Source organism: Panthera uncia, chromosome E1 (genome assembly GCF_023721935.1).
Source record: "Panthera uncia isolate 11264 chromosome E1, Puncia_PCG_1.0, whole genome shotgun sequence".
NCBI classification, from domain to species: Eukaryota; Metazoa; Chordata; class Mammalia; order Carnivora; family Felidae; genus Panthera; species Panthera uncia.
The window spans coordinates 1,263,066-1,285,837 of record NC_064814.1 but is presented as its reverse complement, the minus strand read 5'-3'; the positions used below and the strand labels follow the sequence as shown (position 1 = coordinate 1,285,837).

Genomic DNA, 22,772 nt, shown 5'->3' with positions numbered 1-22,772 from the left:
GTTTCGGGGCTGCGCTGCCGGCGGAGCGCGTTGGGCGAGGCGCCGGAGGTCGGGGCGGTGGCGGCCGGCCGCGGGGCGGGCGCCGCAGCCCCGGCCCCGGCCCCGGCCTCAGCCCCGGCCTCCCGCCGCCGCCGCCACCGCCGCTCCAGCTTCGCCGCCGGCCGCCACCGCCGCGACGTCCGGCGCCTCGCCCAACGCGCTCCGCCGGCAGCGCAGCCCCGAAACTGAGTTCCGGCCCTCCAACGGCCCGCGCATGCGCAGGCGCGCGGCCCCGGAGCCCGCCTCGGAGCCGCGCGTCCCCGCCCGGCAGGCGGGAAGGACGCCCCGGGGACGCGCTGCTTTCTGAAAGCGCGGGCAGCGCGGGCCGCGCGGGGAGAGTCCGACTCTCACCCAGAAGCAATCCCTGCTGGCTGATAATTGAGGAAACTGGCACGCCCTCCGTCTTGCCGGTAGCATGCAGAGAAATAATTTCAGGAAGGTAACGTCACACTTTCATGCTACGAAAAACGAAAAAAAGTATTGCTAGGAATCCGACAGAAGAGAAACAACTGAATTTAAACTGCATGTAAGGTCAACATTTCTCCGCCCCAGAGATGTAATATTCTAAACCGTGCCGCCAGGGCCAGCCTCACGGGCCACCGACTGGCCCAGAGGCCCCGCCCCGTGCTGGGTTCGACGCTTAGCTGCCGAGGGCTCGTAACTCTTCATAATGTTCAGCTAGGAGCCTCTCCTTGTTTTGCACTGGGCCCTGCAAAGTCCGTGGCTGACCTTGCCCATGACTGTGGGGGAGAGTTATGAAAACTTCTAAAGGCCAAAATCCGTGTTTTTTAACCCCGTGGCTCAGCTTCAGGTTGTATTTATCCCCTGTGCTGAAAAGTTCAGGGGACTGCCACTCTCCTTTCCTCCCTGTCGGCACCTCCCACCTTCCCTGGCTCTGTTATTTACTGCTCCAATACCAACGTTTACACCATCATCTGTTCTATAATCTCAATCTCGAAGTCATTTGAGCTTGCCTTGTTCAGTCTGTCAACAGATAACTTTTCAAGTGTCTTCTCTGTGTGTGGCTTGGCTAAGCTAATGCCGGGAATAGAGCAGAAAGAGATCCCCTGGTGGAGTCTTCCCAGCAGGAGGCAGGTTGTAGGTATACATGTAGGTATACAATGTCCAGTAATGGACAACCAAAGCAGGGGAGGGGGTGGAGGGTGATAGAGACTATTTTATTTTTTTCAGTTTGTTTATTTCTTTTGAGAGAGAGAGAGAGAGAAGGAGAGCGAGAGCACAAGCACAGGAAGGGCAGAAAGAGAGAGAGAATCCCGAGCAGGCTCCACACTGTCACTGTCAGAGCCTGATGCAGGACTCGAACTCATGAACCATGAGATCGTGACCTGAGCCTAAATCACCATTCGAATGCTTGACGGACTGAGCCACCCAGGCGCCCAGAGGCTATCTGAAATCAGATGGTCAACAAAGACCTCTCTAAGGAGATGATGTGTGAGCCGGTCCTAGGTAAAGTGAGCGATACGGGTATCTGAGGGAAGAGTGAAAGGGTGAGGGGAAAGCATGTGCAAAGGTCCGGCGGCGACCTGAGAAGTGCTGGGTGCTCCAGGAGCAACAAAGCAGCCAGCGTGGCTGGGGTACCATGAGTGAGAGCAGGGGAGGGCTGGGTCAGGAAGAACCACGTGAGACGTGGAAAGGCCTTTAAATTCTATTCTAAATAGAAGTTAGGAAGTCTTTGGGGGGAAGAGAGCAAAGAAGGCATGCTCTCCATTATGTTTCAGAAGGATTCTCCGGAAGCTGAATGGACAAGAGACGGCGGGGAGAAGCAGGGAGACGGGTGAGGAGGCTGATGCCATAGTCCAGAGGACAGCGGGGTGACAGCAAAGGCTGAGAAGTGTCCAGATCCAAGACAAACTCCGGAGGGAGAGCCGAAAGGGTTGCCTGGAAGATCAAGGTACTGGGTTTTATTCCACCAACACGCACCCTTCTATTTCCTGCTTCTCTTTTACAGAATGGCCTCTGGTGTTTTTGCTTCTCTTCTATCCAAATGTATTCATTAAAAAAAAATGTTTTAATCTTTATTTACGAGAGAGAGAGAGAGAGAGAGAGAGAGAGAGAGAGAGAGAGGGGCAGCAAGCAGGGGAGGGGCAGAGAGAGAGGGAGACACAGAATCCGAAGCAGGCTCCAAGCTGTCAGCACAGAGCCCGATGCGGGGCTCAAACCCATGAACCATGAGATCATGGCCTGAGCCTAACTTGACGCTTAACTGACTGAGCCCCCCGGACACGCCTATTACACTGACTCTTTAAAGTTCTATGGTGGTCGTTTCACTTTGCTAGGGCTGCCGTAACAAAATCCCACAGACTGGAGAACTTAAACCTGTTTTCTCATGGTTCTGGATGCTGGAAGCCTGAGATCAAGGTGACCAAGTTCGGTTTCTTCTGAGGCCGGCCGCCTTAGCTGGCAGACAGCTGTGTCTTTCCTCTGTGCTCAGGCATCCCTGGTGTCCCTCTGTGTGTCCCAATTTCCTCTTCGTACAAGGCCATTGGCCCATTTGCCTCATTTTAAGTTGATAACCTCTTTTTTTTTTTTTTAAGGAAATTTCAAAAAAAAATTTTTAACATTTATTCGTTTTTGAAAGCGGGAGAGAGACACAGGGTGCAAGCTGGAGAGGGGCAGGAAGGGAGACACAGAATCTGGAGCAGGCTTCAGGCTCTGAGCTGCCGGCACAGAGCCCGATGTGGGGCTCGAACTCACACACCGTGAGATCATGACCTGAGCCGAAGGCAGCCACCCAACTGACTGAGCCACCCAGGCGCCCCAGATTTAAATATATTAAGATGAAATTCTCAGGGTGCCTGGGTGGCTCAGTCACTTGAGCATCCAACTCTTGATTTCAGTACAGGTCATGACCAGGGTCATGGGATCAAGCCACATCGGTCTCCGTGCTGAGCATGGAACCCATTTAAGATTCTCTCTCTCCCTCTACCTCTCTCCCTCACTCACACACTCTCTCTCTAAAATATGAAATGATATGAAATGAAATAAAAATGAAATTCACGTAACATGCTGTTAACCATTTTAGAGTGAACAATACAGGGGTATTTAATGCTTTCAAAATGTGGTACAACCACGTCCTCTGTGGTTCCCACACACTTCCATCACCCCCAAAGGGAAACCCCACCCCATTCAGCAGCAGCCCCCCCAGCCCCTGGCAGCCACTGATCTTCGTTCCGTCCTTACAGATTTACCTATTCTGAGTATTTCACGCGATGGCATCCTACAGTGTGGGCTTTTGTGTCTGGCTTCCTTCACTGAGCGCGAATTTTCCAAGGCCCAGCTATGTTGTAGCAGGTGTCAGAGTTCTCTTCCTTTCCATGGCTAACATTCCATTGGGTGGATGGAGCACATCATTTGGATTATCTGTTCTTCGCGGATTCACACCTGGGCTGCTTCCACCTTTTGGCAGTTGTGAATAGTACTGCTGTGAATACGCGTGCATGTGAATTTGTTTGAGTCCCTGTTTGCAGTTCAGGACATACCTGGGGGCCAGATGCCTCACAGTGGGGCTGTCCCTCAGCACCTTACGTAAGACAACACCCCTCCCCCAACTCTCCTGCCTCCTTTCCTGGCTTCGTAACTCTGGCGACCATGTAAAATCACATATATTCACGTATCTATTCGCCTACTTTGGGACTTCCGCTTCCTGCTGACAAGTTGACGAGTTTTTCCACTGCCGTATCGCCAGGGCTCCGACCGTCCCTGACGTATATCCGTGATCTCTTGCGACAGTTATCTGTCGTAGGATTGTGTATCTATTGTAAATCCATTGTGACGGTAATAGGGTGAAACAAACTCTTCCAAAACTTAGCGGCTTCAAACGACAGCCACTCGTTCGCCTCACGGTCCTGCAGGTCGGGAACGTAGACTGGGTTCAGTTGCGTGATTGTCGCATGGGAACACGAAGCCGGAACACAGATAATTACAAAACGAAGCCAAACGGAGCACATTAGAAGTGAAAAGTGCCCCCCAAAAGCCCAGGAGAGGGGAGGCCTCCGCTCGCTGGGCAGCATGTGGTCCGGAACTGGACACAGGGAGATTTCAGGGGATGGCAAAGGTCAAGGGCACTTGAGTGCTTGGCAGGCAGCCCATGCGGCTGGACTGTAAGGCGGCGGGGGGGGGGGGGGGGGGGGGGGGCTTGGATGTCAAACCAAAGCAGCCAAGAAACACCAGGGGAGAGGATGGTGAAGACAGCGGGGCCTGTGGCATACCTGCCCCGGAGGAGGCCCCCCAACTTTCTCCTGCCATGGAAACATGTGCTCCCCCAACTTCCAGAGATCCCCGCGAGCCAAGGACTCACCTTTGTATCATAATCCCACACATCACAAGGGAGGGAGGGAGGTGTGGAGAGGTATGCGCCGTGTTGTCAAAGCACTGGTAGTGGGTGGGCATCTGCTCTGAGCCTTGCTTCCCCCCCACCATCCAAGCCAGGGAGAGGGGCCAGGAAGTACGGGGCCAGAGAGCACCCTGTCTGCACAGCAGCTGCGTGGCCCGGGTTCGTCCAAGCTCTAGGGCCCAGTGGACACGGTGAACACAGTCCTGCCCCTGAGAAGACAAACTCAGAGGGAGTGGGGAGCCCACGTACCTCAAAACCAGGAGGGACGTGATCTGCCCAGTGGACACCGCCTCGTTCTTGCAGTGAATGAATCGGGGGGATAACCTGGCATCTAGCTGCTGGCGGGTCTCCCAGGATTGTTTCTGGGAACCAGTTCACGGGTCTGATTCCCTGGGTGAACTGACGGAGCCGACCTGCCAGGCCGAGGCCCACCCTGGGGGCCTGCAGCGGTCACCACGAGGTGGCAGCCGACCCACATCACGCCTGCACGGAGCCTCAGGGAATCCACAGAGGCTCTCGGTCTCAACAAGCAGAGGCTGCCTTAAGCCCTAAAATGTGATGCCTCACATGATCTGGTCATGACTGTGGCCTCCTGGCTCGGTTCACAACTCAGCCGGCCCCGACTGCACGGCTCACAGACCGGCTGAGGACACGGCACCAGCTCTGCGTCCCAGCTAGAGAGGCCAGGCAGGGGCCCAGCGCACCTGTCCTGCTGGAGAATGGAGGAAGGGGAAAAGAGCCCCCTGCTGGTCCAGGTAAGCCAGCGCCCTGTCGGCCTCAGCCCCGGATTGGAGGTGTCTCCACCCCCCCCCCCCCACCAAGGCTCTTGGGAGGACCTCAGGCTGGGTTCACCCCCACCCTGAGCCTTGCGGTGTGCTCGGACCGGCCAGTAGGTGGGCGCCCATGAGGAGCTAAGTTTAGGATGGGGGGTTACTGATCAGGCACCCGACCATCACCCCGCACCTTGCTCCAGCTCCGAAACGTTTCGTGTTGTTGCCTTGTGTTTGACGTGGCTGCATCCATGCTCTGGGAGCGGGGGGGACGGTGCCCACTGGGGCCTTCGGGACCTCCCTCCTGTCCTGCTCATCCACCTCCACCTGTGACTACGCCCCCACCAGCCTCTTGGCCTTCTTACCCACCCTGGTGCCCCCTTCCCCCCCCCCCCCCGCTCCCCCCTGCCGCCCACAACCTGGTACCAGCAACCTGCCCTTTTGCTCCTACTGACTGTTGGGGTCTCAGGGGCTGATAAATAGTTCTCTGCTCCTCAGCTCCAAGTTCATAACGGATGAGGTTTTTATGCAGAGTCAGAGGTGGGGGCAGGGGAGGGGTCAGCACTTCCCGACAGTCCACACCTGGCCCGGCCAGTGCCCCAGAGGGTGGCTGAGTGTCCTGCTGGAGGGCCCTGAATCCCACAGAGCCCTGGTCTCAGGCCACCCTTCTCCCTGCCCTGGGAGCCTGCCTCCTACAGCTGTAGGCCCGGTACCACGTCTGTGCTCCGACAGAGGGGCCAGCCCAGCAGATCCTGGGACATTGGGGCTGGTCTCAGAGGGGGGAGCAGAAAGGGCAGTCCCCTGGGCCAGCCCTTCTGCCTGACAGGCCCCCACCCCCCTGGCCTGGGTGGGGAAGCCCCTCTCTCCACTGCACGTACAGACCAACCCACACAGATACTTTTCCAAACCCGGGGTAACCGGCTGCCTGCCCCGAGCCTGCGCTGCGGGAAAGTCAGGGGCCTGACCCACATCCTTCATCACACGGGTGGGCGGGGGGAGATAAAGGGCAGGAGCGTGTTGGTGGAACGGCTGCTTCTCTGGATCCCCTTGCTCAGTCTGGACCGTGAACTGGCAGGGTACAGGCAGCCCTTGTTCGAAAGGAGGTGGGCCCTCACCGTCCCCTCTGCCGCCTAGCTGAGCGGGACGAGCCCGGAGGCCACCATGTCTCTGGCCTCCGAGGGTCTCTGAGCACCCCCTTCTCTATGCAATGTCCAGCCTCTTTCCCCCTGCCGGGCTCTGACCCCTGGCCGCGAGGAGGAGGCTACCTCCCTGTTGGTTATCGCATCGTGCTGGTGAAGTCTCCCCGTTCATCCCTCCCTCCTCTGCAGGACCCCGGGTGCCAGGAGGGGCCGCTCACTTCAAGCCGTCCAGGTCCGGTGCCCCAAGAGGAGCGGGTCTGGAGGGCAGGCCCCGGGGGAGGCCCGGCCTCCTCCCTCCCCTTGGGAATCAGCTGCCTGAAGTGCCTGACCTTCCTGCTCAACTTCCTCTTCTCTCTGCTTGGTCTGCTGGCCCTGGCCATCGGGCTCTGGGGCTTGGCCGTCAAGGGGTCTCTGGGGAGCGTCTGGGGGGCGGCCCTGCCCAAAGACCCCATTCTGGGACTGGTACTGGGGGGGCTGGCCGTCAGTGCGGTGAGCCTGGCGGGCTGCCTGGGGGCCCTGTGTGAGAGCGCTTGTCTGCTCCGCTGCTTCTCGGGGGGTCTCGTCGCCTTCCTGCTGCTGGAGGCCGTGGTGGGTGCCCTGCTGGTGGCCCTCTGGGGCCCGCTGCAGGATGGCCTGGAGCACACCCTGCGTGCGGCCATCACCCACTATCAGGATGACCCGGGCCTGCGCTTCCTTATTGACCAAATCCAGCTTGGACTGCAGTGCTGCGGGGCGTCTTCCTACCGGGACTGGACGCGGAACCTGTGAGTCCCGGGCCCAAGGGGGAGGGACGGTCCCCAGAGGCCAGCAGACCAGGCCACGCACTCGCTCGCGTGGGCACACTCATGCACGTGCCCACGTGGACACGCTTGCATGTATGCACACACATGTGCACGTGCACGCTCTTGGGCCCGTGTTTCTGCTCCCTCTCCTTGGACCAGGACCAGGTGGACCGAGATCGAGCCAACAGAGTCAGAAAGTCACTTTTGGGGGTGTTTTTGTGAAGGTCACCGTACAGGACATCTCGGTGTCAAACGAAAATAACCTTTAGGTTACTTGGGGACACGCCTCTGGACTCCACGGTTCTCCCTCAACAGCGTGTGCACGCCGGTGTCCGTGTGCGAGCGCGCGTCTGTGTGTGCATGGATTTAGGAACACGGTGTAGTGTATTTTTTACACTGTGCCTGAGGACAACTGACCACGGGAGACGGAGCCATACAGAGGCTTGAAACACGGCCATCTGTATCCAACGGTCACTCACACATGCCAGGCACTCCAGAAGCATCCATGCGGGTGTTCTCACTCACGGACTGTGTCTGACTTCGGATTGGTGACGGGCCCCTGTGGGGTCACGTTGCCACCTATCCTGCCGGCTTTCGAGTCCTTGTCTTGGTGAGGCCCACTCTTCCGGGAGATGAGAGCAGGCCTGTGAGGGAGGGCAAGGGGGGTGACCTGGAGGCCCAGGACCCTGGACCCCAAAGGCCGGGGATGCTGGGCTGCTGCCTGGAGGCGGGGGCCGTGAGGAGAGCAGCTTCCTCCCGCCCGGCGAGCTCCTCCCAAGTGCTGCCCCTCACTCCCCGTTGTGACCCCCCGCAGGCTGCCGCCCACCTGCCCCCTCCAGTCCTGCCTGTTCAGACCAACTCAGCAGCCCCCACCGAGCGAGGTGGTCTTCATTCCCCCCCTCACGAGCTCATCTCCCCTTGAACCCTGTCACCAAGCACGTCCCTTCTAGCCGAGATTTTACAGGTGCCTGCATGTGCGCAGGACTACTGGGTGCTGGGATAAGCTCCGGAAACCTGGGTACTGTGTGTGCACAAGTATGTGTGCGGGTGTGCACGCATCTGTGTGTCTGCGTGTGCCCTCCAGACTGACGCCCAGGCGTGCCCGCCCTTACAGGTACTTTAACTGCAGCTCCCCGGGGGTCCAGGCCTGCAGCCTTCCTGCCTCCTGCTGCGTCCACCCCGGGGAAGACGGAGTCTCTGTCAACGACCAGTGTGGCTCTGGAGCCCTGCGCCTGGACGAGGATGCCGCTCGGAGAGTGGTGCACCTGGAGGGCTGTGGCCCTCCTCTCCGGCGGTGGCTGCGCAGGAACGTGCGGGCCGCGGGTGCCTACGCGATCGTGGTCGTGGCGGTCCAAGGGGTGGAGCTCCTGTTGGCCAACCAGCTGGTGAGGGCCCTGGCCGTCCGCCCGGGGGAGGTGGACAGCCCCAGAGCCGCGGGGACGGTGGCCTTGTCCACCCGCGCCTCACACTCCGTGAAACGGCCCCTGCCAAACTGGCCCAGGGCTGACAGCCCAGGAGGACCCCCAGGGAAGGTGTCCTACGGCATCCCAGACGCCCTGGCCTCCTGCACCGGCTGTGCCTCCGGCCCCCCAGGGGCCCCCTTCCCCTGAGGGCAGAGCACGTCCGCCTCCTTCCCGGTTCCGTCAGGCCCTGCTAGCATGAGTCCCTGTGCCACCCCCTGATTTCACGATCTTTTGGGGACTTTTGTTCCCCACCACTGAGTCGGGCACTGCCTACTCCCTGGCAAACCCCGTGTGACCTGAGCGTAAGCTGAGCCTGGTGGGTGCTGCTGGCCGCTGTCTGCCTCCTCCGGGGACACCAGGCAGAGCCACCCGGCGGGCAGGGAGCGTGTGGGGTATGGAGACCGGATGAAATCCTGCTGCCAAGCCCCCAACTCCAACCTCCCCCTCCGACCGCCTCTGATGCCTGCGTCCAAACCCTGCCTCTGACCTCCACTCTGACCCCGCCTCTGACGCTTTGCCTAGGATGTCACCTATGACCCCCAGTCTTGATCCCAGCCCTGATGCCTCACTCTCTCACCACGGCCTGGGTACCTGCCCTCCTCTGGGGTCACCTCGCCCTTTCCCACCCGTTGTGGTGGTTGAGGTGGGGCCCAGGCGGGAGTAAACTTGGGCGAGAGGCAGCATCCGCACAATAAACAGCGCCGGTGTTAAGCGGGCAGCGTGAGGAACCCTTACCTAGCTAAGCACCTGCAGATCGGCCGCCAGGTCAGGAGCCGGCCTCTGCCAACTCCTCTGCCCCCTCGCTGCGGGCACCCCGATCGCACTTCATCACCGTCGGTGACCCTTTCACGTTAACGGGACCACAGAGGGCCCTTCCCAAGAGTCACGTCTGCACCGTGCTAACGCACCTGGCCCGTGTGGACGCACACTTGGGTGGCTTCCGGATGGTGACTGCTGCTGGGGACAGTTCCACACAGGTGTGTGTGTGTGTGTGTGTGTGTGTGTGTGTGTGTGCGCGCGCAGATGCGCCCACTTCCCCCGGGTGTGGTGTCAGGGGCGGAGCTGCTGGGTCACGGGCGGGCGCCCATCCAGCTTTCGCGGACCACCGAGGACAGGCCGGCTGGGCCACTGAGCAAACTCCACAATCTGCGCCTGTTTCCTCACCTGTGGGGCAGGGCTGAGCGTCCCTCCTCCCGGCAGGAGCTGTGGCTGGGCCCCATCCACCCCCTGGCGGGTGGGCTCCGGCAGCCAGCCGGGCGTGCACGCCCTGCCCCCCAGCGTGTCTGGCCTCGCCGGGCGTACCCCCAGCCACCACAGACCCAGGCTCAGCCTCTCGTGGGCGTCCCTCCCCCTCAGCCCGGCCAGGCCCCTGCGGCCCCCGACACCCTGCACCTGTACCCGTGCACTCCGGCTGGAGACCCACACCTCTGGGCCCTGCCCGCACCACGGCACACTCTAGACGAGCGAGGGGAGGCATGCTGACTTTATTTTGCAACACGGACAGCAAGCATGGGCCGTGGAGGGGAGGTCAAGTTTCCTGCTGGCGTGAGGGGTTTGGAGGGGTGCTGCGCTCTTGCTGATGCCACCGGTACACCGCCCCCCCCCCCCCTCCAGCCACCAACCCAAGGGCACCAGCCGGGAAGGACTGGCGAGGGGGGCTTGTCCTCACCACCGGATAGCAGGACGGGAGCAGGGGGTGAGGGACATTTCTGGGAGCCCTGCCCTGGCTTTCCAGCCCTAAAAGAAGATCTGCGGGCCTCTGGAAGTTAAGCAGGGCCTGACCGGGCCCGAGATGTCCTGCAGGGAGACGGGAGGCTTCTGGTAACTAGCATCTAGGGTCCCAAGGTTGTCACCTTGCAAGGGTCTCCAAACACAAACTGGACAATCCGGACACCCTCAGGGGGATGGGCTTCCTCACAGGAATCCTGACCAGGGGTCGGAGCGGGCAGCAGGGGGTAGGGCCCTGGGACTCCGGGTCAGGCTCTCGCGCTAGATGATGCCGTACTGGGCCAGTTCGTGCAGCTCCAGGTGGTTGAAGGCCTCCCATGGGCAGATGACCGTAATGTCTGCAGGAGAAGGGACGGTGGGACCAGGAGGGTCATGGCCCCAGGGGCCACCATCCCCTCAGGGGGTGAGAGAAGTCCTGGGTGTAGAGCCCTCCCCACCGGGGCACGCCAGCCGGAGGGGGCCGGGTGGAAGGCAGTGGGTGCAGCAGGCCAGGTGGAGAGAGGGACGGCAAGAGCTCCCCATGCCTTTCCAGCCCCTCCAAGTCCACAGTGAACCCACCGAACGGGAGGTCTAAAGCTGGATATTGGGGCAGAGAATGAAGGACAGGCTTGGGGCGGCGCCCTAGATAAGCTTCCGCCAGAGGAAGGAGAGGAAGGGTGGGACGGCAGGCAAGCTCACAGGTGGGAGAGTGGGGGGCACCTGGGAAGACCCTCGAGGACATCATACCTGTTCCCAGGCCTTCCATTCCAGGGATGTCATCCCCAAACCTACAGGACAGAGTGGTCAGGGCCAGTGGCCAGGAAAAGAGGAGTGGGGGTGTGTGTGGGGGGGTGTTCATGCACTTGACCGCAGACCCCTGAGTTGCCCAGCGTGCCCTGGCTGTGAGTGTGTGTGCAGGGACACACGTCAGTGCGTGGCCTGTGGCTGAATCCCTAGGTGGCAGTGAGCATAGTCTCCAGACCCATTTGGCAGTAACAGGTAGAGGGGGACAGGAGCCCCGGAGACCTCCCGCACCCCCATGCTGAGGGGGACCCTCAGGCCCTCCAGAACCACCCCACCCTATTAGGACGATGGGACCACCCTCAGCCAGGACAGGACAGCTGAGCACCCACTCAAAGTGTAGCCCCGCCTCCTTCCTGTGTAGCCTGGGGCTGGGCCCCTCCCCAAGCCTTGCTTACCCTTGGACGCCTTTCTTGGGGGGCTTGCTCTTGAACTGCCTGGTTTGCCGCTGCTTAAATTTGGGGGGGCCCTTTCCTGGGAGTGACAGGCCCCCCAATCACCCTGGTGGCCGACCGGATCTCGGCCTTGGGTGGCTCCAGGTTCATGGCCAGGATGGCAGAGACCCCACGGAGACCTCTGGCTTCTAGACTTCCTCACGCTGTGGGCTGGGGGCACACCAGGCTGGTGGGGGGAGGGGATCCCAGTCAGCCCCCTTGCAGGTCTCAACCCAGAAGAACAGAGGAAATCCTGAAACACGAGATCCTGGGCATGACCCCGACAACAGCCCCCTCTCATCTCCAGGTGGGGCTCCAGCTGGGGTCAGGCAGAGGGAATGAGAGTCCTGGGTGGCCCTGCAGGTGCACCCCCCTCGGGTGGGTGGGGACACTCTGTCTCATTCCCAGTGGCATGCCAGGCAGCTAGTAGTGTCAATGAAGAACGACTGAGAAAGGGAGGGCAGCGGGCTGGCCAGGGAGGGGCGTGTCTCAGAACAAGTCCAGAGCTCAGCTGTGCAACCCTCCCCTCCACCCCAGCAGCTTCCTCTCTCAACTAGTAGAATCTTTCACCCCCCACCCCACCCCCGGCCACTCGCTGTGCTGAGGGACTGCTCTGGGCACCAGTGCCACCTGCTGGTGTCCCTGAACCCACTGCGTAGGGTGACCTCCCCTCTGCCCCTCCCGCAGAACCTCTCCCTGGATGCCCTAAGCCCCCTGACCCTGCTCAAGGGCGACTCAGCTTCCCCTAAGCCTATTAGCTCCAGAGGGAGACCCTAATCCCTCAGGGCCACTGTGAGCCTGGAAGGTTCTGGGGCTAAGCACATGACACAGACAGGAGCCCCTGGCACTGGATACCCCAGGCACCGCCTCTTGGGACCCATCCCTGGTATTGTGGGCTGCAGTGCCTGAATCCAGCCTTGGGCCACTGCCAGCTACCTGCTAGAGCACCAGGGCTGAGACTGGCAGGCGAGGACAGGTGGGCCCACCCCGAGGAAGGCTGGGTGGTGGGTGTGGGCACCCGGTACCAGGGGGACCCCACCATGGACCTTCCCTCCCTAAGATTCCGCCTCCATGCCAAGAGGACGTGCACGGGGCCCAAGGTGCGTGGCAGCGGGCCTGGTGGTCCAGGCTGCTCAGACCCTGTGATGCCCACTCCTCACAGCCTAGACGGTGTAGGCTCAGCCAGACCCTTCCCCAGTCCCAGGCTGTGGGCCTGGTGTGCACAGCCCTGGCCCAGACAGAACTCCTACTCTCAGATGCTGGCCTCATGGAAACCGCCGTCTAAGCTCTCCCAGCTGCCCTGGCCCCAGCCCAGCCTGTGGCTGATGCCCACTCAAGTTGGCTGGGAGTGTGTGGCCCAAGGTCCCCGGACCATTGCTGGCCTTGGGGGCTGCCTGCAGCCACTGTTTGATATGGGGGAGCTGAAAATCATTGGCTGGGCAACCTCTCTGAATAGGACAGCAGGCAGACCCCCATAGACCCAGTCCTCAGTGCGGTGGTAAAAAGCCCACCAGCTCCCCATTCTTGGGGCAGATCCCCACCAACACCCTTGGGTAAGTGGCCACCAAGAAAGGCAACCAGGAAGGTCACTACTCACCACGCACTGGGCAGGTCTCAGGGGGCCATGGGTGTGAGTGACCAGGTCTCCCTCGGCAGGGTGCGGCTGGAAATTTATCCTGCCTCTGGCTAAACCGATTAGGATCGTCCCCTGACGCTACACTAATGAGATCATCAGGGCCATTCGGAAGGGCAGAGGGAGGGCGCCACCTCCAAGGATTCAGGGAGAGGAGGGAAGGGGCTCGGGTGTGGCCTGGGGCCCAAGGGATGAGCCAGGGATGTGGTCGGGACAAGGGATACGATGCGATCACAAACAGCTGGGGACGGACAAGACCCTCTCCTGAAGCTGCTCATCTCTGAAGCGAAGAAGAAACTGGCTGCTGTCCTGGGTCTCCCCCGCTTTCCATCCTCCGACTTGTAAAGAAACTGTCTTCACGGCCCCCAAGTCCCGCGTAGTGTGGCCACTATCCACTTCTCTGACTTCATCTGTATCCCTCCCCCTCGCTCTCCCCCTTTGCACCGGCTGCCCCCTCCGATGGGTGTATTCTGCACCTGTCCTCATTCCCCTAGCTCCCTCTTCAGAGCTCCGCACCAGGATCCCTTCCTTAGGGTGACCCCTCAAGCTAGACCAGGATACGTATTTCACAGGACCTCATGGCAACCGGAACTTTCCTTCATCACTCTTACAGAGTCGTTCGCCTGAGTAATGCTTGTGTTAACCTCCGTCTTGCACGTTACAGCGGAGTGGGGCAGACATTTCTATTGGACCCCGGCGGCTAGCCCAGTGCCAGAACGTCACAGATGGTGAAGTACCTGGGAAACAAACAGATGCACAAGGACGAGATCCACACCCGCATGCGTCTCAGCAAGCCTGGTGTTATGCTGCCCTGGCACGATTGCCACGTTCGCTGCCAGGGCCAACGCCAGTGGCTTCTTGATGGGGACAGCTCACATCACACAGGCCTCTGCTAGGACTGTTGAGCTCTGAAGCGAGGCCAACCGAGTAGCATGCACTCGAGGTGTACGTACGTGCCTACACGGGTACGTATACAAAACCTCTATAAATCTGATTTTTTTTAACTCTATTTTGAGAGTGGGGGAGAGGCAGAGAGAGAGGGAGAGAATCCCAGCAGACTCTGCACTGTCAGCACCGATGCTGACGTGGGGTTTGATCTCACAAGCCATGAGACTAGAACCTGAGCCAAAACCAAGCTTCGGTCGCTTAACTGACGGAGCCACCAGGCACCCCATAAACCTGAATTGTTGAGAAAAATACAGAAAACCTCTATGTCTCTGAGAGGCCCAGAGCTCACCAAGCTTTGCCGTGCTGCTGTCTCGGGAAAATCTTTCTCTTCCTGGGCCGTTTTTCAATGTGTGAGGATGCGGTTAAATTAGATGCTCTGAGATATAGTCTAATAAATGTGTCACCATAAATCAGGTTTCTCTGAACCAATCAAAACCCTGTTTCTGGAGGGCACTCAGCTGTTCAGAAAGACAGCCTAAGCCACAGGGGTCTCACTAGGCTCACATTTTCTCCCACTCCCTGGCCCACACATCGCCATGTGATACACTAGCTTTACATTAAAGCCCCTACCTGGGAAGACCTATCAGCTCAAACCTCTCACGAAATTCTAGTACAATCTTAGCTTTTTCTTTAAATGAGAAGAGATAAAACAGGCATAAATTCCTTTAATCCCTGCCTCGTCCAGGCTGCTCGTATCAGCGCTTGGAAATGCTGGGTGAGGGAGAGAAGGTGGGACAATTTCCATGCTGGCGGTGAGCAGGAGAGGTGGGCAGTGAGGACCCTAAGACAAAGTCCTACCTGGGCTGGATGGTCCAGCAGCCAGGTCTGCAGCCGACCAGGCTGGTTTCCCGGAGGCTGATTCTAGGGCTGATGCCCTGGCCAATCGCCCCGATCCTCGGAGCTAAGTGGGCTGGAAGGACTGAAGGCTCAGGCCCCGGAGGTGTATCTACCGCCTCCCCCCTGGCTGAATGGGTATCTCCCCAAGGATCCCTGCAGCTGGAACAAAGGGGCCCTTCCCAGGCTGCCCGCGGGCGTTCGTGCCTGCTAGAGGCCTTGCCAATAGCAGCTTCGAGGGACCAGATGCCCCTCCCTCTGCTGCAGCACTGAGAATAACCAGAGCTGACCTCGGCGCAGGACTTCTGGGACGCTGGGAGGCAGAAGGGGGTTCCTGGGGTCGTCGTCACATAATTATTCAAAAGAATGGAGCTTACGTTACCCTTACGGGTTGGTAAAGCTGTAGGCCCTCAACGAATGTTCGGTTGCAACCTGTACCGTCTTTCTGTGACGACGCAACGTCAGTCCCGCAAACGACAACACGGAAGCCTCCGGTCTGAGCACCACAGAGAACTTATTTATTCCCAGATGAGGTCAATAAATAATTCTTCCTACTCCTGTCTGGCACCAGCCTCGTGAAGGGCTGTGAATGAAGCCCCGTGTCGCTTCCCGAGGAGGAAGGAGCTGCCAGGCCGGGGCCTGTCTGGGTGCGGGTGTGGGCAAGCCGGCTCAGCCTCCACTCCTCGCTCGGAGCTGGATCTCCATCCTGAGGAAGGCCTTGAGGTTCTCGTCAGCCACGTGTTCCTCCAGGGCGGCCAGGGCCCGCTCCCCGCCATCCTGGTAGTGCTGCAGCAGCGCGCCCGCATACTCCACCCACACGCACTTGGGGCAGCCACTCATGCAGCAATTTGCGGGGGGCTCGAGCCCGGGGGGCAGGGGAAACGGGGGTTCCAAGGGGCCCCCGCCAGGCAAGGAGGACTTGTGCTGCCTGGCGCCCTCCGCACTGGACTGAGAGCCCACCTCCACGTGGTCCTTCCCGAACTCTCCGTGGCCTTCCCGGGCTTGGACCCGGGCACAGTGCTGGTGAAGAGTGCTGCTGCCTCCAGGAAGCCTTCGGCACCGGCCCCAGCTGGAGAGTCGCCGTGGCCCCTAAGGAGACAGAGGCTGGTAAGGCCTTGCCTGCCCCCAGCTCCAGGGGAGTTTCGGCCCCTGTCACTGGCAGGGGGCCCCAGGTGCTTCTCCACTCCCTCATTTCCCATGAGACCTTATACAAGTTACTTCACCTCTAGACTCAGTTTTCCCTCTGTAAAGTGGACATAAGGGCTGCTGTAACACACAACTCATGAGAAACGCTGGCTTCGGGTACAGGCACTGGGTGCGCCCTCCAGCAGATGGTGGTGTGGGGGTACCTTGGCACCTCCAGCTAAGAACGCTCTGCTCCTTTGGCAGAATGGGGGCGGGGCGGGAGCCTGTGAGCTCGGGCCACACAGCTGCTTCTCCCTCTCCAACCAGCGCAGCCGCGTCCCTGTCCTACCAGCCTGATTGCGGACACCGCCCCTTCATCCCTGTTTTCCCCCAGGTCATCCCCCAAAGGCTCCGAGGGCAGCCCTCCCGCTTCCTATCCGTTCTCCGGTCCCAGCCCCGGCCCCAGGGTCCCCTCCCCTCTCCACTGTGTCTGGGGCCCTCAGCACTGACAGACGCGGCCCTGACTCTATTTATCCATTTCCTCTAACTCTTGCGAGGAGCATCAGCTCCTTGTTCACCGCAGCTTCCCCAAAGGGCTCGCACACAGCGGGCGCGCAAGGGACACCGCTGAGCGGGTGGGTCCAGCGCAGGGCGGTCCTTCCCGTGGAGCCAGGGCAGGCAGCCACGGTCCCCTGCAGGCGGGGAAGGCAGGACGTCTCCAGTCCCTGCCGGCCCCGGCCTCCCGAACGCGCCCAGCCCCGGCCCCCGACCCGCTGGTACTTGCCGGACGCCGGGCAGCGGCGGCCACCGCCCGGCCTCCCCCGGCCAAGCTCCCGAGCAGCATCACACTCGGCCCGACCCACGCACACGCGCGCCTCACCCCGCCCACCGAGGCGTGAGGGGCGGCCATTCTGGCCAATCCTGGCCCGCCAGGAAGCAGCACCGCCCCAATGGGCGCGGGGCTGAGCGCAGGAAGCGGAAGTGGCGGTCGTGGGGCGGGACTGTGCGGAAGGGCGGAAGTGGCTTCTTCCTGGAGCGCCCGGCGTGCAGATGGCGGGAGCCGGGCGTAGAGGGGCTGCTACGGTGGGGACGGCGGGGCCTGGGGGTCCGGGGCGGCCGCAGGGGAGAAAGCAGCAGCTCCCGGGGAAGCAGCGCTCGGCGCCGTGGCCCGGACCGCGCAGGTGGGTCTCTACCCGGCCCCCGCTGTGTCCGTGCCACGGGCGCGACGGGGGACCGGCCGGGTGAGGGAAGGCGTGAGGGTCTCCAGCGTGGAGGCACTAGCCACCTTCCGGGGTGCCGTGTTTGCCATCCGAGAGGAGGTCAGGGACGAGTCCTCCTGGGGCTGTGGGAGCGGCCCTCCACCCCAGCGTCCTGCGGGAACGCAGCGCAGGGACAGTGTGCGGTGAGGATGCCTCCTTGCCTGGCACGCACCCCAGCAGCCAGGTGGCCTGCGAAATTCCCGTCCCAGGCCCGGCTTCAGTTTCTCTGATTCTGCTTATGCCGAGCTTAAGTCTCGTCTCACCCTCCTGTTCTCCCTCCCAGCAAAGAAAAAAAGAAAGTAAATTGCAAGCCCCAAAACCAGGACGAACAGGAAATCCCTTTCCGGCTCCGAGAGATTATGAGGAGCCGCCAGGAGATGAAAAATCCCATCAGTAACAAAAAGAGAAAGAAAGAAGGTAACGTGCAGGCCCATGCTGGGTGGTAATAAAGCTTTGTGTGTTTGAATCCACTTGCCGTGTTTCAGGCAGAAGAAATCTGCCAGGACCCAGTGGTTTGAGTGTGCAGGAACATGTGGGGCACTAACCAAGGGCTGGTGTCACCAGGGCCAAAGAGGTGGCTGGCAGCAGGTGGTAGTGTGGTTTCAGATGAGGCTCCAGAAAAACCCCAAGGGGCCTCCTGTGAGGATTGTGGATTCCCCTCCCAGAAGTAGTGGAGATCCATCAGAAGAGAGATCACTGTGTAACAGCTGAGGGGGTGGACACGACAGGCCAGTGAAGCTCTTGCAAGTGAGAAATGGCAGTTTCTTGGATGGGAGTGCGGAAAAGGACGGTGGAGAGAAGTGGATGTTTTCCGGAGGTTAAGGAGAGAATTGATCGGACCCCCCTGAGAAACTTACCTTTCCAACCCTCACCCAAGGCCAGGCTGGGTGCCCACCTGTCAGCCTCTGCCAGAAACAACACTCAGGGCGTTTGAGGGGGATGGAGTCCAGCATGTTCTGTGTATGTAAATGTTTTCCCAAATGTGAGATTGATTTTACAGCAGTGCTGTTCTATAATTTCTCTGTAAACCTCCTGCTTTTCATTGGGGTTACGTGACTGCCAAAGAGAACGTGAGAGAGGCACGGAAGGGGAGAATTGGAGGAGGCGCGCTGGCCCCAGTGGCAGATGGCACACTTTGAACTGTGCCCTCCTGAGCTGGCACTCGTTTTTGGTTATTTAAGAGCTATAGGCTCACGTACACGGTGAATCAAGCAGTTCTGAGAGGTATGAGGTACGGCATAGCCTGGCTCCCTGTCTCTGAATCCTGCTGTCACCCTTTGAGAGAAAGCACCGTTCATCTTCTCAGGTGCCTTTCCGAGAGAGGGTCTGCCTATTTTCATGTGTTAACGGCGGTAAAGCTATGCCTTCATCCCGTGCTTTGCTTACTGTCCTCGATTTGTGTGATAAAGTCTTCGCACGAACATAGGGTGCTCCCTCAAGCAGCCATGTTTTGGTAGACATTTAGGTTATTTCCTGTTTTGTTTTTCAGCCGAGCTGTGGTGGACGTCTTTGACATGGAGCGGTGGGCCATGGGGATCCCATCCGCAAGGGTGCCCGAGCTGGGCATCGTGAATCCTCTTTAGCTACCGTGGTTGGGCTGCTCCCACTGGGTCTGGTCTTCCTTCCCCGTGGCCTTGGGCAGAGGCACCAGCACGTGCAGCCAGCCTGGCACCGTCTCCCTCCTGCCCCTCACCCCACGCCCGCTTTGTCCTCAGCCCAGATGGCCTTCAGAAAGACATTGGAGAAGGAAGCAAAAGGAGTGGAGCCGGACATTGCTGTCCCCAAATTCAAGCAGAGGAAGTGGGAGTCTGATGGGGCCTACATCCAGCGTATGGAGCAGGAGGCCCAGCATGTGCTTTTTCTCAGCAAGAACCAGGTGGCCCGGCAGCCTGAGGTGCAGGTGGCTCCCAAGAAGGAGAAATCTGAGCGGAAGAAAGCGTGAGTGGGGGCGGGGTAGGGGCTGGGGTCCCACGACTGTCTCCCGCAGTGTCAGAATGGGGAGCACAGAAAGAAGTGAAAAGCTGGTCAGTCGGTGAGTGTTTTCTCTGCACCCGAGCCTCTTAACCTTGGGGTGCAGGGAGCCTCTAAACCCACGGAACTCTGAAGGCCTAGGTCTGTCTTTGCCTTTCTCTGGAAAAGCATCCAGGGGCCCAAGAGCCAGATGAGGTCAAGGGCCAGCCGTCTTCCTGGCCAGTTGCAGTAGGGAGGTGGAGAAAAGACGAGGCCCCATGCTCCCTCGGGAGGGTTTGCTGGCCACCAGGGGACCATGCCGCCTCTGCCGGAGATTGGTACTACATGTGGGGTTCCCACGCAGCCCCGGGGTTCCCCTGCCCCTGGCGGGAGATGCCACGTCATCTCTGAGCACCTTCAGCTGTGCCATATGCACAAGTTCTGTGACCTCTCTCAGCTCCCGTGTCTCGTCCGCAAAGTAGGGACACCAGCATCTCCAGGGGGGTTCAGGCGGCATCTGGGGCCAGGGGGAGCACGCTGCCAGTTGCTGCTCCCCTGCCTCCCAGCCCTGGAGTCTGGGAAGGAAGTCACGTGCCACCTCCCCGGGCTTGGGGGCCGGAGCTGGGAGGTGATTTTGACAAACAAGGGCTTTTCGAGATGTTTCTGCCATAGCTGCGGCTTTGAGTTGCGCCAGCCCGGGCTTCATCAGCAGTTCCCTCAGCACCTGTGAGTTGGGGATAGTCTGCAGCCTCGTCTGAGCACTCTTTGTGCTTGTAGTCAGGTCAGGTGACCAGAAGCCCATCACAGGAAACCTGTCCCACGTACCGTCTGGCCGCAGCGATGCCCCGGACACAGGGCCGCTTTGTGAGACCCTTTAGACACAGTCGCACAGCTGACACTCGGGGCCAGTCATTCTCTGGGGTGGGGGCCGTTCTGTGTGGTGTAGGGTGTGGGAGCACCATCCCCGGCCTCCACCTGAGGTGCCAGGAGTGCTCCCACCCGCTGTGACAACCCAGAACGTCTCCGGATGTTGTCATACGTACCCCGGGGCACCGTCGCCCCCACTGAGAACCACTGACGTGGAACTCTGGGCGCCTGCCGTTCGGAGCCCTCTCTGGCACACAGCTGTGGGGACACGGTGGCAGCTCACTGGGGTCCACTCTAGGGCACCCTCCCGGGCAGGGTGATCTCCACCTTCGGAATCCAGAGAAATGAGAGTTTAGGAATCTGAACAGCATCGTGCTTTCTTCCCCAGGTTCCAGAAACGGCGACTGGATAGAGTCCGGCAGAGAAGGGAGGAAAAGGCAGCAGAAAGGCTGGAGCGGGAGCTGCTCCGAGGTGGCTCTTCCTGAAGCGACTGCATTGGCCTCGGGCCCCGCTGTCTTCCCGGGGTCAGCAGAGGGGGGTCAGCGGATGGGGCCGCGGCTGTGTGGGCAGAGGCCTCACTTGTGCTCCTCTGCCCCTGCAGACACGGTGAAGTTTGGCGAGGTTGCCCTGCAGCCCCCAGAGCTGACCGCCCAGCCCAGGATGAGCAGGGGCGGGGGCCAGGTGAGCAGGGGCGGGGGGTGGCCCTGTGTGTCCCCCAGCGCTGCCGGGCCCACGGCCTGCAGACGGAATGCTGCGTTCTCACCGGGCGTCCAGCTGTCGGACCACCGTGGGCCCTTCCTCATCTCCCTCCTTCCCGAACCTGTGCCTCAACTTCTATCTCTGTTCTTTAGCCTGGGAAGAAATCGCTGATGCTGAGGATGCTTCTGAGCCCTGGTGGTGTGTCCCAGCCTCTGACCGCATCGCTGGCCCGACAGCGGATTGTCGGGGAGGAGAGAGAGCGGGCTGTGCAGGCCTACCGGGCACTAAAGACGCGGCAGCGGCAGGCGGCTCAGTCCCCACGGCCACCCCATTCACCCCACCCCGCTTCCAGGAAGAAGGCAGAGACCTGTCTGTGACGGTGCAACCAGGGCCTCCACACCTGCGTCGGGGAGGACACGTAGATGGCCTGTACACAAGGGTCCTTTCCCTGGAGCACACTGGGACTCCCAGGCCCCCATGTACCAGCTCTCGAGTGTAGAACAGGGCTCCAGGTCTCTGCCCTCTCGTTTTTTCCTCCCCGAAGAGGGCTCTTCTGTGACTGACCGTCTGCTGGGCCGTCTCCCACAGGGCATTGTCCGTCCCAAGTCCCCAGAGACAGACCAGCACCTGCTTGGGACACAGCCAGTCGGGCATCACACACAGCTTTGTGCTGAACACACAGGTCCAGCCTGAGACAACCCACGGTCACTTCGGGGAGGGCCAATCCCGTAATCCTGTCCTTAAACGCCGACTAACTGTAGACACTGCAGACTTGGCCAGCCAAGCCGATAACTGAGGCCCCATTGGGTTCAACAGTGCAGCACAGGTGGAAACACAGCCTAGGTGGGGGTGGGCTCAGTGCCTCGGCCACCTGGACCCTCTCCTGGTGCCTTGTCCCTGGTGCCACATCCCCACATGGAGTGGGTTTGAGGAGGTCTGTTCCTGGCGTCCCCAAGGACTCCGGGGAGAGAAGAGCAGGGGTGAAGCAGCTTGACGGCAAGGACAGGATCCTGGCCCCGCAACTTTCTTGTAGTTAAAAAGGCTGCGTGGGAATTCCTGCCGAAGGAGGGAGCCCCACATGTTCTGAGGGTGCTCAGCTGTAGGACCGGGGGCGCGGGGGGAGGAGTGGAGTCCTGCTCACATCCCTGTGAAGGCACCTGGCTCCTCCCTCGGGCTCACCAGCTCAGGTGCCTCTGGCTGGCAGAGCTGGGCTGGGACAGCTCAGGAAGTGCTGTCTCCGCCTTGGCCAGGGTGGCCCTGCACGGCGTGGGGGGTGTGTTTCTGTGGGATCCTTTTTTGCCCTTCCCTAAGTTTGTATCCCTTACAATGCTTATTTTCAAATCAAGAAATTTTACGTTGAAGCTGTATTTGAGATCACAGCTATTAGCTTCTCAGGAACGTGTTTCTGTGTGGCAGGGCCCGTCTCCTGCATGGGGTGGCAGGGGTGCTGGCTGCCATTACTGTAGGCAGGGGTCCCCCCCAGAGCGCAGCGGGCAGGCAGGGGCAGGACCAGGGGTGAACACAGTCCCTGAGAAATACCCACGTCCCTGGGCTCCTCGCCAAGCACGGCACAAAAGCAGGAAGGTAGAAATGGGTTGTGGTGGGAGGAAATTTGCCTTTCAAAACCGAGTTCACGTGTCAGCTTTGCTCAGGCCTGTCAGTGTCCTCCAAACTCCCCAACTCGGCCCATGGCTTTGCCATGAGAGATTACCAGGCCCAAATCTCAGAGATGGACCCTGAGCTGGGGGTCGCCCCTAGAGACAGAACAAAGTGCACGTCCCCTGAGCGCACGGAGCTCTCTGAAGGTGGGAGGTGTGAGGAAAGCCCATTCACCCTGGGTGCCTGGTTGTTCGTGACATCCACCAGGACTCGCCCACGGGATGGAGACCACCGCATCTACAGCCGCACAGTGGGACCCCTGGAGCAGTGGTGCCCTTCCCAGAGAGGAGGGGGTTTGTCGCTTCCACG

The 22,772-nt window shown here is 60.3% G+C and overlaps 4 protein-coding genes across 4 annotated transcripts; 2 read left to right on the top strand and 2 right to left on the bottom strand.

Annotated features, from left to right (window-relative positions):
* The first annotated feature begins 5,112 nt into the window (after positions 1–5,112).
* On the top strand, positions 5,113–9,258 carry TSPAN10 (tetraspanin 10). The gene is made up of 3 exons (XM_049638117.1): positions 5,113–5,148; positions 6,492–7,066; positions 8,199–9,258. The coding sequence occupies exons 1-3, from the start codon at positions 5,113–5,115 to the stop codon at positions 8,692–8,694; spliced, it is 1,107 nt and encodes a 368-aa protein (XP_049494074.1). The 3' UTR covers positions 8,695–9,258.
* A 934-nt stretch (positions 9,259–10,192) lies between these two features.
* PDE6G (phosphodiesterase 6G) lies at positions 10,193–11,784 on the bottom strand. The gene is given in 4 exon segments (XM_049635504.1): positions 10,193–10,613; positions 11,002–11,042; positions 11,454–11,527; positions 11,529–11,784. Coding segments are annotated over 4 exon segments (264 nt in total). The 5' UTR covers positions 11,601–11,784; the 3' UTR covers positions 10,193–10,536.
* Positions 11,785–15,399: 3,615 nt separating this feature from the next.
* On the bottom strand, positions 15,400–16,954 carry OXLD1 (oxidoreductase like domain containing 1). Its single transcript, XM_049635499.1, has 2 exons — positions 16,814–16,954; positions 15,400–15,993 (listed from the first exon to the last, which is right to left on the bottom strand). Exons 1-2 carry the CDS (start codon positions 16,937–16,939, stop codon positions 15,574–15,576), a joined length of 546 nt encoding a protein of 181 aa, XP_049491456.1. The 5' UTR covers positions 16,940–16,954; the 3' UTR covers positions 15,400–15,573.
* A 48-nt stretch (positions 16,955–17,002) lies between these two features.
* CCDC137 (coiled-coil domain containing 137) lies at positions 17,003–22,165 on the top strand. Its single transcript, XM_049635496.1, has 6 exons — positions 17,003–17,210; positions 17,572–17,705; positions 19,004–19,226; positions 20,494–20,576; positions 20,707–20,786; positions 20,957–22,165. Exons 1-6 carry the CDS (start codon positions 17,080–17,082, stop codon positions 21,179–21,181), a joined length of 876 nt encoding a protein of 291 aa, XP_049491453.1. The 5' UTR covers positions 17,003–17,079; the 3' UTR covers positions 21,182–22,165.
* Positions 22,166–22,772: the final 607 nt, after the last annotated feature.